Source organism: Squalius cephalus (assembly GCF_949319135.1).
Source record: "Squalius cephalus genome assembly, chromosome: 22".
Classification (NCBI taxonomy): Eukaryota; Metazoa; Chordata; class Actinopteri; order Cypriniformes; family Leuciscidae; genus Squalius; species Squalius cephalus.
The window spans coordinates 8,058,613-8,072,666 of record NC_137143.1 but is presented as its reverse complement, the minus strand read 5'-3'; the positions used below and the strand labels follow the sequence as shown (position 1 = coordinate 8,072,666).

Here is a 14,054-nt window from a genome sequence, read left to right as displayed (position 1 = left end):
CTGGCATGCTCACTTTTGGCCTGACGGCTAATGGTCACTAAAAAAAAGTTGTTTACCAACATTCTTCAAAAGTCACACAGGCTTGGAACAACATAAGGGTGTGCAAATGATAACAGAGTTTTCATGAAATTTTTTATTTAATTTTAAATTGTTGCTTCAATGTAAGGAGTATTTCACAAACATGTTAAGATGTGAATAACTGTACATTTGAGAGAATTGTTGGGCTTTACATTGAACTAATCTTTAAGCATGCTCTGCTTTTCTATCCTTGTTGTTATGCAACTTCTGAAGAACTTAAGAATTTAAGAAGACAAGCGCACAAGTCATATGGGCCACTTTCATGGTGCTTTTGGAGCCATTTGTGGTGAAATGACAGGCCCGCATCTATAGCCTTATTTGTGGAAGTTGAAAGTCTTGCATCCAGTGACGTTCTGACACAGACCCAATCCAGTAACATCATCACACTAAAATCTATTCTTTTATTTCATCTGCTAATTAATTATTTTCTTTCTGTTGAATATTCAGAGATACACCATGACTGACTGAGCAGATGTTCCACCAGATGCTCTTTTTGCATATTATCCATCATGAATTGCAGTACTATAGTAAGTGCCCAGAGTTCACATCACTGTTAAAAAATACTTTTCACCTTAAAGAATTATAGTGAGTACCTGCAATCTCATCTACAGTGGCCCCAGAAAGTATTTTGACATTTAAGTCACAGTTAAAAATGTAGGAATGTCTTTTGTTTTAAAGTAAATAAATATCAAAGCATTTGATAGAAAGAGATACAGTATAGGACAAACATGCTTTTCAAGCTAAACGTGTTATAAGAGTTTAAGTTGTAAATAAATGATAAATCAGGTAATGCTGTTCTATACAATGAACTGAGTTCATACATCCTGTAAAAATCACTTTGAGATTGTTCACAAACGGCTCAGAAAAGTGCCAATAGTTCTAAGAAAAGCGAAAAATGTGCTTCCAGATGCCACTTGGTTTAATATTTTGCATATTAATTCAGTGCATTTGCATTGGTAAGTAAGTATCTAAATACTTTTGGGGCCACTGGATACTGTACATAGATGTTCAAAGCCACAAAAGAAAACAAGCAGTAATTAATTTCCCTTTTGTTTGTGCTTCTTTATTGTTCTGGTCCCTCACATAATATTTATTGAATAAACACTGTATCTGCAGTAAAGTTGTAAACGCAGAGTGTTTGACAAGAACATTTTTGTAAAGGTTAATGCTCTGTGTTTTGAATGTGCTCAAGATTCTAAAAGTGCTTTTATATTATGTATTGCTAAAGCAAATGGCATTAAATTATCAGAGGAAATATAGACACCGACAGAAAAACAGGGGCTGTACAGGGGCTTTCATTAGTGCTGATAATACACATAGATTTCACATACAGGATATATGTTTTCAGTTAGATGATGAAATGCATATATTAAGGTTTTCGAGTGCCATCAACACTTGAAAAACATAACAGAGTAAAACAAAGCACCAATCGACACCCCCAAACACCCACCCCCCTCACAAAAAAAAATAAAAAAAACTTTTAGAAATGATCACATTTATGACTTATTCACTGTGCTTCAATAAGGTATAGCTCTGTTCTCGATGAAAATATCTCAGTCACATTTAATATGAAGGTAGTTTATATCATCAAACATGCATTATGCAATTTACTCTGTTATACCAGGTTACATCACTGGCAAGCCGGTTAACTAAGAATGTCCTTCGTCCCGAATTGTTTTCCGATTCGTAAAAGGCTTTTGTGCTGCTATGTAATTTGGAAGAGCAGATAGTGTCGCCTCTTTAGCTGTGTCCATGCCTTTTCCTTCTTTGGACGAGAATCCCGTACAATGAATAACCAGTTCAAGACATTTATGTCTGCATTTCGACACCGTACCATTTAAGCCACAGTCAGACATAAAAATGGTCACATTGATAATTTGGTCTGTCTTGAATTCAATAAAAAGTCCACAGAAAGCAGTAGAGAGAGTGTGAGAATAGTGGGACGTCCTCCCTGCTTCATGTGCCAGCTCTTATAGTCTTGTACACAGAGTCACTACAGGAGTCAGAACATACAGGGGAAGGGAGACGATTGAAGGTTTGGATGCACACTAAAGATTACCTGATTAAGACTGAGAGGAATCTATAGTTAAAGGGAGAGTTCACCCAAAAATAAAAGTTCTGTCATCTTTTACTCACCGTCGTGTCATTCTAAACATGCATGGCTTTCTTCCATTGAACACACAAAAAAGGAAATATAAGAATCATAAAAGTGCAAAAGAACCATGAAAGTTTCATAAATGTGGTCCATATGACTAGTTCGCTGAATTCCAAGTCTTATCAAGCCATTCAATTGATTTGTGTGGAAAAATTGCTTAATTAACATTGTTATTTACTCAAATGTTTTAGATCCACCCTAGGTCAATTTGGCATGTTAATGCAATATGCAATGATATCTAATCAGTGAACAAATTGTTTGTTTGAATCTTTTTCGAAGAATCAGTTGATCCCGTTCACAAAATCAGTCTGTTTCATTCATGTGTTCAACTTATGACACTTAATATACTGTATGATATAATTTGACTTCCCTTATGAGACTTGGAATACACCTCACAAGTCAAATTGACCATTTCAGTGAGATTTTTGTTTGCATGGACAAGTTTGATCAGTACAATTCTTTAAAAAAGGTATACTTTTGTGTTCTCTGGGAGAAATAAGTCATATGGGTTTAAAATGGCAGGATGAAGAGTAAATCATGACAGAAGTTTAATTTTTTGGGCATACTGTTCCTTTAAGGTGAGGGACTTATGTACATTATCAAGGAGTCAGTTACACATTGAGTGATGCAACCATGGATCCAGCTTCTTACATCACACTGCACTTCGCCTTCAGCTTGTCTGCACGTCTTTGCTTGCTGGAGCGCATGTTCAGACTCATATCACGCTTCTTATCCAGGTTCAGGAGCTCCTGAAAAAGCTCCTTCACGTTGGAGTTGGTCTTGGCTGATGTTTCCATGAACGCACATTTCCAGATGTTCGCCTGAGCTTCGCCCTCCTTGGTCTCCACCTCACGCTGGGTCTCATCGCTCTTGTTACCCACAAGCATGATGGGGATGTTCTCCACGTTACCTTTGATGGCCAGCACTTGCTGGTAGATGGGCTTCAGCTCCTCCAGCGACTGCCTGCTGGTAATGGAGTAGACCAAGATGAAGGCATGGCCCTTGGAGATGGACAGACGCTGCATAGCAGGGAACTGGTGGCTGCCAGTGGTGTCGGTGATCTCCAGAGTGCATACGCTCTTGTCACAGCTGATGACCTGGCGGTATGTGTCCTCCACTGTCGGGATGTAGGTGTCCCTGAAGGTGCCCTTAACGAAGCGCAGAACCAGGGAGCTCTTTCCCACTCCCCCTGCTCCAAAGACCACCACCCGGTAATCATTACTCTGCTCTGGCATGGTTTATCGGGGTATGTGGCGGTTAAGACTCAATTATTCCCTGAGATCTGAAAAAGGAAAAAGGATTAATTTGCTACACATCCACATAAGAAGTGTATCCAATATAAATGTGTCTTCTGAGGTGAACATTCAAACACAAATGAATAGAGGTTCTGCAAACATTCTCATTTCCAAACATCAAACCAGAAAAAGAAATACTTTCAGTCTATTCCAATCAATCTATTAGCAAGGAAAGGAAGATCAGTACTGGTACATCTTCAACTGACCTACTACATTACTACACTGTCTGTTTGAATATCATCCTATAGTGGATTTTGTACATACAGACAAATAAGGTAGGAAAATGGGCAGATAACCAATAAATCAGTGATAGTTTTTAAAATCAATAATATATATGAAATCGTTGATAGTGAATAAATGGAAATGTAAAGTAATTCAATGTAATTTATTTAGTTTTATTCACTAATTAATCCATTAAAATGTTTTATAATGATTAAATAAAACAATTAAAAAAATAATTTAAAATTGCTATACTTCACCACTACTCACACACTTAATAATTGTTACATTTTATTCATTATTTTAGTTATTTATTGTCACATTTTACCCTACATTTAAAGGAAATCTGCATAAATTAAAGCCAGTACAAGAGGTACTACCGCAATGTAATTTTGCATTAGGGTAATGAGCGTTTTGGTGGGAAATGTTCTTCAAAGTCATTTGGGTTTTTTCCCAATCCCAGCTTAGCATGCAGCGATGGTTTAAAGTAAACCATTTGTAGGCTGAGTCCACCAAATGTGTAAACATTGTGGCTCTGTGGCACTATCAAAACATGGATTTGTTTGTTTGAGCACCCATAGCACAATATAGCAACATCGACATAATCAATAGTGTGCATGTATGGTGGGACTCTCTGGGGAAGTGTTGGATAGTTGGATGCTAGAGGCACAGAAATGACACATTTCACCTATAATTATTAAGTACAAGAAAACAATTCCTAAAAAATGGCTTAATTATTTTAAAGCACAATATAATTTCTTATTTCTTTATTTTCATTTAAAGGGTTAGTTCACCCAAAAATGAAAATTCTGTCAGTAATTACTCACCCTCATGTTGTTCCAACCCCGTAAGACCTTCGTTCATCTTCGGAACACAAATTAAGATATTTTTGATTAAATCTGAGAGCTGGATCACTCCTCCATAGGCTTCTAAGGCATTATAACTTGCTGGCCCAGAAAATGTATTAAAGAGATCATTAATATAGTCCAAGTGACTACAGTGGCTCAATCTTAAGTTTATAAAGCGACGAGAATACTTTCTGTGCGCAAAAAATAAATAAAAAAATAACAACTTTATTCCACTATTCATTTCCTTCTCTCTGGGCCTTGGGTCTTTTCACGTAGTGTTTAAGCGTAGCGCGTCTGTGTTGTACGTCACACGCATCACACACATGACCAGCGTCAGCCAATAGTGAGCCTACGTGTGACGTACAACACAGACGCGCTACGCAGTTATACTACGTGAAAAAACTTGAGGCCCAGAGAGAAGGAAATGAATAGTGGAATAAAGTCGTTATTTTTGTGTTTTTTTTGCGCACAAAAAGTATTCTCGTCGCTTTATAAACTTAAGATTGAGCCACTGTAGTCACTTGGACTATATTAACGATCTCTTTAATACATTTTCTGGGCCAGCGAGTTATAATGCCTTAGAAGCCTATGGAGGAGTGATCCAGCTCTCAGATTTAATCAAAAATATCTTAATTTGTGTTACGAAGATGAACGAAGGTCTTACGGGGTTGGAACAACATGAGGGTGAGTAATTACTGACAAAATTTTCATTTTTGGGTGAACTAACCCTTTAAGGCTGTAATATGATGTGCTTGAGATCATGAGATCTACACATAACATCACTGGTAACAGGGTTGCCTGACAAAAAACAGTGTGTGTGTTGCCACAATCACACTGTGTGTGTGTGTGTGTGTGTGTGTGTGTGTGTGTGTGTGTGTGTGTGTGTGTGTGTGTGTGTGTGTGTGTGTGTGTGTGTGTGTGTGTATGCCACTGTATGTCTTTGTGCCTTTGTGAATTGAGTAGGATGGTCTCTGCTGCCATCAGCATCAAGGTCATCTATTAATGACTCATTTATCTTGCTGTGAAGCAGCCGTTGGATTCAGTCTCCTGTGGAAAGCAAGTTCACACCAGATATTTCTGGCATCTTACTGAATTCCTGCAGCATTTAGAGACACTTCCTGACAGCCTCAATAGAGATTTAACTAAATGCCTAATTTTTACAAGATAGACTTTGTATACACACACCAGACCAATGCGGTCTGATTAACAGAGAACCTGTCTGAATTTTTAAGAGCTTGAAAATATTCTGTGGGTCATGTATCTACTTCAGACCCAGAGTAAAATTCAGTGGTTCTTCTGAATTAGCAGTAATGATTACTATCACTCAGATGAACAGAGACAAAATTTTCTAAAGATTACTCACTCTTACTAAAGACGTCCTCTTTGGTTTGCTAGCAGCATAAAATGAGTGGAAAGCGAGTTTGGAATATTTAAGACATATTGTTGTTATATGTGCATGGAACCAAAGATAAGCTTTCATAAACTGACTCGTTCTATCTACGTAACCTATTTATTTTCCGAACAAGCACAACTGCAGCACACCACAGGAATTTTCCTAGCCCTCCTCCTTCCACAGCACCACCTGCCTAGATCTGTTAGGGGGTTCTGCCTAGTTTCCTCGCAGCAGCTTACACTATTTTCTGTATTTATGTGCATGTTTCAGCAGTAGCATTCACTCATGCAGCATATATATCCTTGATGTGATTGCGGGCAGCAACTCAAAGTTGATTCTGTGCTAATCTGATCTAATATTTGATATTTAAAAAAAAAAAAAAAAAAATTGTATAGCACAGTATATTCGCTATAAAATTATTGAATATATTTTGACACAAAGGTCTTCTAAATGATTTTCAGTTTTGTTCAAGGTAATTAAAGCAAAAAAAAATGTAAATAACGGGAGAATATGTAAAAGTATAGTATTTGTGGCACCCCTGCTGTTGGTGCGAAAGGCACAATAATCAAAACTTTTCCATTTGTTGACATGACATGGTTAGATGGTAAATATCATATATCAAGTTGGGTGTCTCCCTTAGAGATAATTACCATATTTAGAATATAGCCATCATAAAAAAAAAAATAAATAAATAAATAAATAAATATATATATATATATATATATATATATATATATATATATATGCTGTATATATATACTGTATATATATAATATATATATATATATATATATATATACAGTATATATATACAGTATATATATACTGTATATATATATATAATATATATATATATATATATACAGTACAGGTCAAAAGTTTGGAAACATTACGATTTTATTATATTTTTGAAAGAAGTCTCTAATGCTTATCAAGCCTGCGTTTATTTGATCAAAAATACAGAAAAAAAAAGAAAAACAGTAATATTGTGAAATATTATTACAACTTAAAATAATAGTTTTCTATTTGAATATACTTTAAAAAATTATTTCTTCCTGTGATGCAAAGCTGAATTTTCAGCATCATTATTCCACTCTTCAGTGTCACATGTGACATCCAGTCTATCACATGATCCTTTAGATATCATTCTAATATTCTGATTTATTATGAGTGTTGGAAACAGTTCTGCTGCCTAATATATTTGATGAGTAAAAGGTTAAAAAGAACTGCATTTATTCAAAATAAAAAATATTTTCTAATAATATAAATCTTCTTTACTATTACTTTTTATCAATTTAACACATCCTTGCTGAATAAAAGTATTGATTTATTTCAAAAAAAGAAAGAAAAAATTTACTTACCCCAAATTACTGACCAGTAGTGTATATTGTTGTTACAAAAGATTTCTATTTTTAAAAAATTTGCTTCTTTTTTTTTTTTTTTTTTTTTTAAATTCATCAAAGTATCCTAAAAAAGTATCACAGGTTATGAAAAAATATTAAGCAGCAGAACTGTTTCCAACTTTGATAATGAATCATCATATTAGAATGATTTCTAAAGGATCATGTGAGACTGGAGTAGTGATCCTGAAAATTCAGCTTTGCATCACAGAAATAAATGATAATTTAAAGTATAATAAATTGAAAACCAATTATTTTAAATTGTAATAATATATCACAATATTAAAAAAAAAAAAAATCTGTATTTTTGATCAAATAAATGCAGGCTTGATGAGCAGAAGAAACTTCTTTCAAAAACATAAAAAATAGTAATGTTTCCAAACTTTTGACCTGTACTGTATATACACTCTCAGAAAAAAAGGTACAAAAGCTGTCACTGTGGCGGTACCTTTTCAAAAGAGTGCATATAAGCCCCTCAAAGGTACATATTGGTACCAAACGTGTACATATTAGTACCTAAATGGTACATATTAGAACCCTTTTGAAGGGTACTGTCCCAGTGACAGCTTTTGTACCTTTTTTTCTGAGAGTGTATAAATATATATATATATATATATATATATATATATGTGTGTGTGTGTGTGTGTGTGTGTGTGTGTGTGTGTATGATATTAAACATCATATAATAAAATAACATTTATTGTTACTTTTGTAAATCTATATTAAATTATTATAGGATCTCCTTCAATGCTTTCAGAATCTTTATTTTTAAAAATAATTTTGTTTCTGTGTTTTTAAAATATATTTTAATATTAATATATTTTAATGACAGTATATTTATAGAACAAAAATGAATTATTGTGATTGTTTTGAACAAGTATTAACTTAGACATTATTAAAAATATATTATTTTAGCTAAAGTATTTGTATCAATACTGTGTGTCTTTTGCCCCATGCTGGTGAGCCTTTTACCCCATGTGAGAAAGGTAAAAACAAAACCTTGCCACCTCATACATTAATACGATTTTTAAATTTAGATTTTTTTTTTTTTTTTTTTTTCACATAAAATCTGTTGCTCCATAAATGTTCAATACAAACATATATATTTTTACTACAATCATACACTATGGGAGTGTAACTTTTTTTCTTAAGGTGTGCCTTTAGTCCAGTTATACCCTACTAGTGAAGCAGGATAGTTCATGTTTTTGTGGTGCCATCAGCCTGTCAGCATTGTCATGACATAATTTTATTAGCATTTATGGCTGAAGTGTATGGAAGCCAATTTCTGCCAAAATAATAATAATAATAATTGTTTTGGTAAATATTAGCATATAAAAATTAATTATCATGAAAGTCATACTTATGAGATAAAAAGTCAAACTTATGATATACTAAATCATTAATGTCATGACAAAAAGTCGTAATACACATTTTAAGTTTTAATGTATTAATATATTATTATTATTATTATTATATGACCAAGTTTGTTTACATTTTTGATTTAGTATGTCATAATTTCAACTTTTTATGTCATAATTATGATTTACTAAAGCATTTTTTTTTCTTATGGCTTCCGTACAAGTGCCTTAAGGCTTCCGTAAAGCTCATTCACACAAAAACGTTAACTATAAAGATATCTATAACGATAACTACATTAGCATCCACAACAATGCACAACATTCTGTGTATTATAAGTATTAAGCAGATATGCCACCTGCCGTTTTTAATGCTCAAGCTCTGTTTAAGCAGGATGGATTCTGATTGGCTGTAAATGTTTTTATAGTTCATCAGCTAGAAAATTGTTCTGAAATTGATTCAATTGATATCAGTCAACTGTGTTGTTATGCTTATAGCTGTGCTGTGGATTTCACATTTATTGTTATAGTTATCCTCCTTGGTGTGAACGGACCTTTACTCTTATTAATGTCAATAAATATATCTATTGAATATTGGTGTCTCCATTTTATAAAGCATTAAGCAATTTGAAACTGTGGATTACAGTGATTTTACCATGGTTAATATTCCAAAGCCTGTGTCTGCTTGCTTGGCTATGGGTGCACAGTACCCACTGAGGCACCACAGTAGATGATATTGCATTTGTTTTTTGCAGGTTTGTACCAGTTTGCATGATGCCAGTATACATCAGGCCTTTGAACAACTAAGCTGTATTAGAGATTTTCCTTGAGCCACTTAGGGACCTCTCAGTTGTGCATGTTTTGGGGACTCTGGGAATCCGGTTACTGTGGAAACAGACCTCTAGGGGCATGTGTAGGGTGATTGAGAGAATGAGCAAAATCAAGAATGAGAAGACAGATTGGGCCAAAAAAAAAAAAAAAAAAAAAAAGATTTCTAATGTTGCATGTCATCATTCTGTCAGTTACCCTAGAAACCAACTGGCAAACAGTGGGTTTAATTTATGTCACTGCAGCCAATTCATACACTGAGTTGAAACTATTTATAGTGAAAGGAAAATATGTAATCTAAGAAAATTTCCTTTTCAGATTTCCTTTAGTATTTATACACAACATAATGTAGGGGAGCGCGGGGCACAACCTAACGCGGGGTTAGTTGTAACACGCTTGTTTTAAATACTTCCGCACATGCTTGGATGACGGAACTTTGTTTATTTACTAGTTGCCATATCAACACTATATAGAAAAAAAAAATCCGCCAAAATTATTTTCTTTTTGGAAGATATCCATAGACATTTATTAAACCATAGCAAAAGTAAATTTCTTACTTAAGTTAATTTTTCATCTCTATTTTTTGTGTTTATTTAAAATAAGACAAATCTGATATTATTTTAATCTCCAAGATGTTATTTAACAGTTGAGATAGTTCTTTAATGCTTCGCTAACTAGCAGAAGACACTCGCAGGGTTTAAATCCCAGTTGTGCAGGCGGGGGCATGTTGTAACACTGCGTTACAATGTGCCCCTATTAGAAATATGCTATTATATTCTATACTATTATTAATTTTATTGAGAAAACGTGAGAAAAAGGTGAATAAAGACTGAGAGTCAATGTCCAGAAATTACTAATTATTTATTTGTTTTGAACTATGTTGTATAGCTGTGTTTTCCTGTGTTCGTAGTCAAAACTCAAAAATGAGTTTATATTTAATTATTAAAAATTGCCATTATTTTATATGAAAAAGTTTTTTAATTGTATTTTATTTAGAAAATATTTTAGTTTGTTTTGTATATTTTTTTTATTAGATCAGATAACATTTTAAGCTGTCATATGTCATGTTACAATGTGCCCCACACATGTTACAATGTACACCACCTATGGGGCATGTTGTCACGTTTCACTTCCATTCTTTCGGGCTATATCAAGAAAAAAGTATATACTGTATTAATAAAACAAAAACACATAATTGTACTAGACATGTGGGAAATTAATGTGGGGAAAAAATAAATACTCTGAACCATAAGTAGATTTGCACAAACTGAGAAAGTCAAAAAGCGTTAGGTTGTGCCCCGCTCTCCCCTACTGGTCGACACTCATTATGTGAATTTTTCGCACAAAAAAAAATAAAAAAAAATAAATAATACTTCAAATCCACAGCTATTTCCCCTGAGGTGAGGAAATGTTTAACTGAGGTTGTCTACAAGAGACAAACGTCTATCGCATGTGATGTCTAAAAATACCACAGCCCACCAACTCAATTCTTACTCAAGCTCGATCCCGAGTTCTTGAAATCTCTGATGGAATGCAGAACTGAGATGGTCCGCATCTCAACGGGGTTTTCTGTTACAACTGGCGTTATCATTGCGCGTAAAGCTGTAATTAGGCAACATTCAAAACAGGGATCCTGTTATTTTATCTCAGCCAGTTGGGTAATAAAGCACATATAGGCCATGCAACATGAATATACAAGCATTTTGAAGCTATGAGAGGCCGTGGATAACACCCCACGCTATTTAGAATTTCGTTTAACTTAATCACATGTCGCGTTCACATTCATACAGAAACAAATAAATCATCCGAGCTTATTTCACGTATTCGCACTGACCGAAACGTCATTTACAAAAAGGAAGAGATAATCGCCGAAGTCGATCATCGCTTTGTCGTCAAAAGAGTATCGTTCGCGCACACAGGCAATGAATCATAGCAAAGGCTCCTCAGAGTCATTACGTTGCTGTGCGCCTAAAGATGCGATTGCGGTCCGTCACACGAAATTCTACAAGGACGCGCGTAAAAGACATGAGCGTATCGGTACACGAAAGCCGCATTTGTCTTGTTTTACATAATAAAACTAGTATATAGAAAGCGATGTATTCTTACCTGGCGACTGTGTTGCAACGTCCCAAATCTTGTTAGTCATAAATTATAGGAAGCATTAGAAGATCAGATACACGACAAATGTCTTACATTCTCTGTCGTACCAGTCCCGTTTCATTTTCTCGTGTTATTTGCATGGCGTAAATCGAGTGATGTCGTTGAAAATGCTGTTATTGCTCTTCGGGCGGGCGGGCGGGCGGTTGCGCGCGCTCCAGCTGTCCTACCACGTCCTCTCTGACGCACGCAAGCACGCGATATGCGGCTCACCCCCGCGTCCTGTGTCCCGTTACACGAAGAGAACAAAAACCCCACCTGCTCTATACCGTTAAACTGTTCTCCATCTACGCCATGTTGATCATACAACATTATTCCGTCACTACATGGGGATGTTATTAATAAAACACCATTTTGTCCTTTATGGCACACACTGGGCATGGATGGCGGCGCTGAAAAAAAAAAAAAAAAAAAAAAACCCAGAATAAAAAATTATATATATTAGTCTATAAACGCCACTGTGGTTATATGGTTATGACATGGCTAAATCATCACTATACAACACATTATTTTGAGATAGGATCAGATGCCATGCGTACACCTGCGGATGTAATCAGGTTGTATGAATTACGCATTGACGCATTTAACTTGCGATACGTAAACAAGAATAACAGACTCCCACACTTGTAAGGTGTGCTCATCTTGTCGTCAGGATAGTCACTTTTGTTCAGTGGTGTATTAGTATTTGTCTCCCTCCAATGGTTTTCTGATGAATCGACAAAGCAATCATTTCACAGCAGTGTTGGATAGATTTGATTATGTACTATACATAGATAATGAACAAGCATGTAACGTGTAGGTCTTTACCTCAAGTACGTTGTCCCTACGCAATGTTAATCATTGGCATCACACATACTGCCCCTTAACGCTTAATTCGAAATCATTGTTTTCAATCCAACACTGAAATATAATTATTTTATGGCATGCCGTTTAAATTGGCCTACACAATACTCTTTTGCAAAAAGCCTACTGACTTTTTATAAAACTACTGACTAATTTATAAATAAAAAATGATTGTATCTTAATCCTCACACAACAGGAATCAATAGCGTATTCCATGATGACCAAGATGTTTGAATGTAAAATGCTTACCAAAAATGAAATCTATTTTAATATATTAGCCATGTTACCTGTGAGATAGTGACAGCATTTTTTTTAAAAGAGAGTGCTGCACTTTACACATATTAGAGACGTTTCACATTAACCACTATAAATGTGTTATTTTGTTGTTTTAAACCGTTGACGACTTTCCGATATATCTTAGTGATGTAGGCTAGGCCTACAACTTTTTGTATTCCAAGGCTCGCCATAGTCCAAGAGAATAGTAAAAGTACATGCCATCCTACAAAACCTTTGTTTAGTTGTGTAGTTATATTTATACATGTGCCGGTCAAAAGTTTGGAAACATTACTATTTATAATGTTTTTGAAAGAAGTCTAATATGCTCATCAAGCCTGAATTTTATTTTATGAAAAATACAGAAAAAACTGTAATATTGTGAAATATTGTTACAGTTTAAAATATTGTTTTTTTTTCTCTATTTTAATACACTTTAAAATATTATTTATTAATGTGATGCAGAGCTGAATTTTCATCAGCCATTACTCCAGTCTTCAGTGTCACATGAAAATCATTTTTAGAAATCATTCTAATATGCTGATTTATTATCAATGTTGGAAAAAGTTGTGCTGCTTAATATTTTTTTATAACCTGTGGTACTTTTTTCAGGATTCTTTGATGAATAAAAAATTTTTCAAAAGTTTGGGGTCAGTAATTTCTGAAAGAAAAGAAATTTATACTTTTATTCAGAAATAATCTGTTAAATAAAGATTTATATTGTTAGAAAATATTTATATTTTGAATGCTGTTCTTTTAAACTTTTTTTCATCAACAAATCTTGAAAAAGTATCACAGATTTCATATATATATATATATATATATTAGAATGATTTCTGAAGGACCATGTGACACTGAAGACTGGAGTAATGGCTGATGAAAATTCTGTTTTATGTTTTAAAGTATATTAAAATAGAAAACCATTGTGTTCACTTGTTTACACAATGGATGATATATATATATATATATATATATATATATATATATATATATATATATATATATAGACAAATATAGATTTTGACATATTTTCCTGCCAATATTTACGTTCGAGATTAAAAAAAAAAAAAAAAAAAAAAAAAAAAAAAAAAATTGGAGAAATGCGTATGTGTGTGTGTGTGTGTGTGTGTGTGTGTGTGTGTGTGTGTGGGAGGGAGGGAGGGAGAGAGAGAGAGAGAGGCGTGACATCAGAGCGCGCAGCATCACTGAA

At 34.2% G+C, this 14,054-nt stretch overlaps 1 protein-coding gene across 2 annotated transcripts; it reads right to left on the bottom strand.

The window, feature by feature from the left end:
- Nucleotides 1-1,119: 1,119 nt before the first annotated feature.
- diras1a (DIRAS family, GTP-binding RAS-like 1a) lies at nt 1,120-12,053 on the bottom strand. 2 transcript variants are annotated; one of them, XM_079856797.1, is made up of 2 exons: nt 11,765-12,053; nt 1,120-3,515 (listed from the first exon to the last, which is right to left on the bottom strand). In XM_079856797.1, the coding sequence occupies exon 2, from the start codon at nt 3,466-3,468 to the stop codon at nt 2,881-2,883; it is 588 nt and encodes a 195-aa protein (XP_079712923.1). In that variant the 5' UTR covers nt 3,469-3,515; nt 11,765-12,053; the 3' UTR covers nt 1,120-2,880. The 2 variants fall into 2 exon arrangements, with proteins under 2 accessions (XP_079712923.1, XP_079712922.1); XM_079856796.1 differs by having other exon boundaries at nt 11,678-12,038.
- Between the last annotated feature and the right edge of the window lie 2,001 nt (nt 12,054-14,054).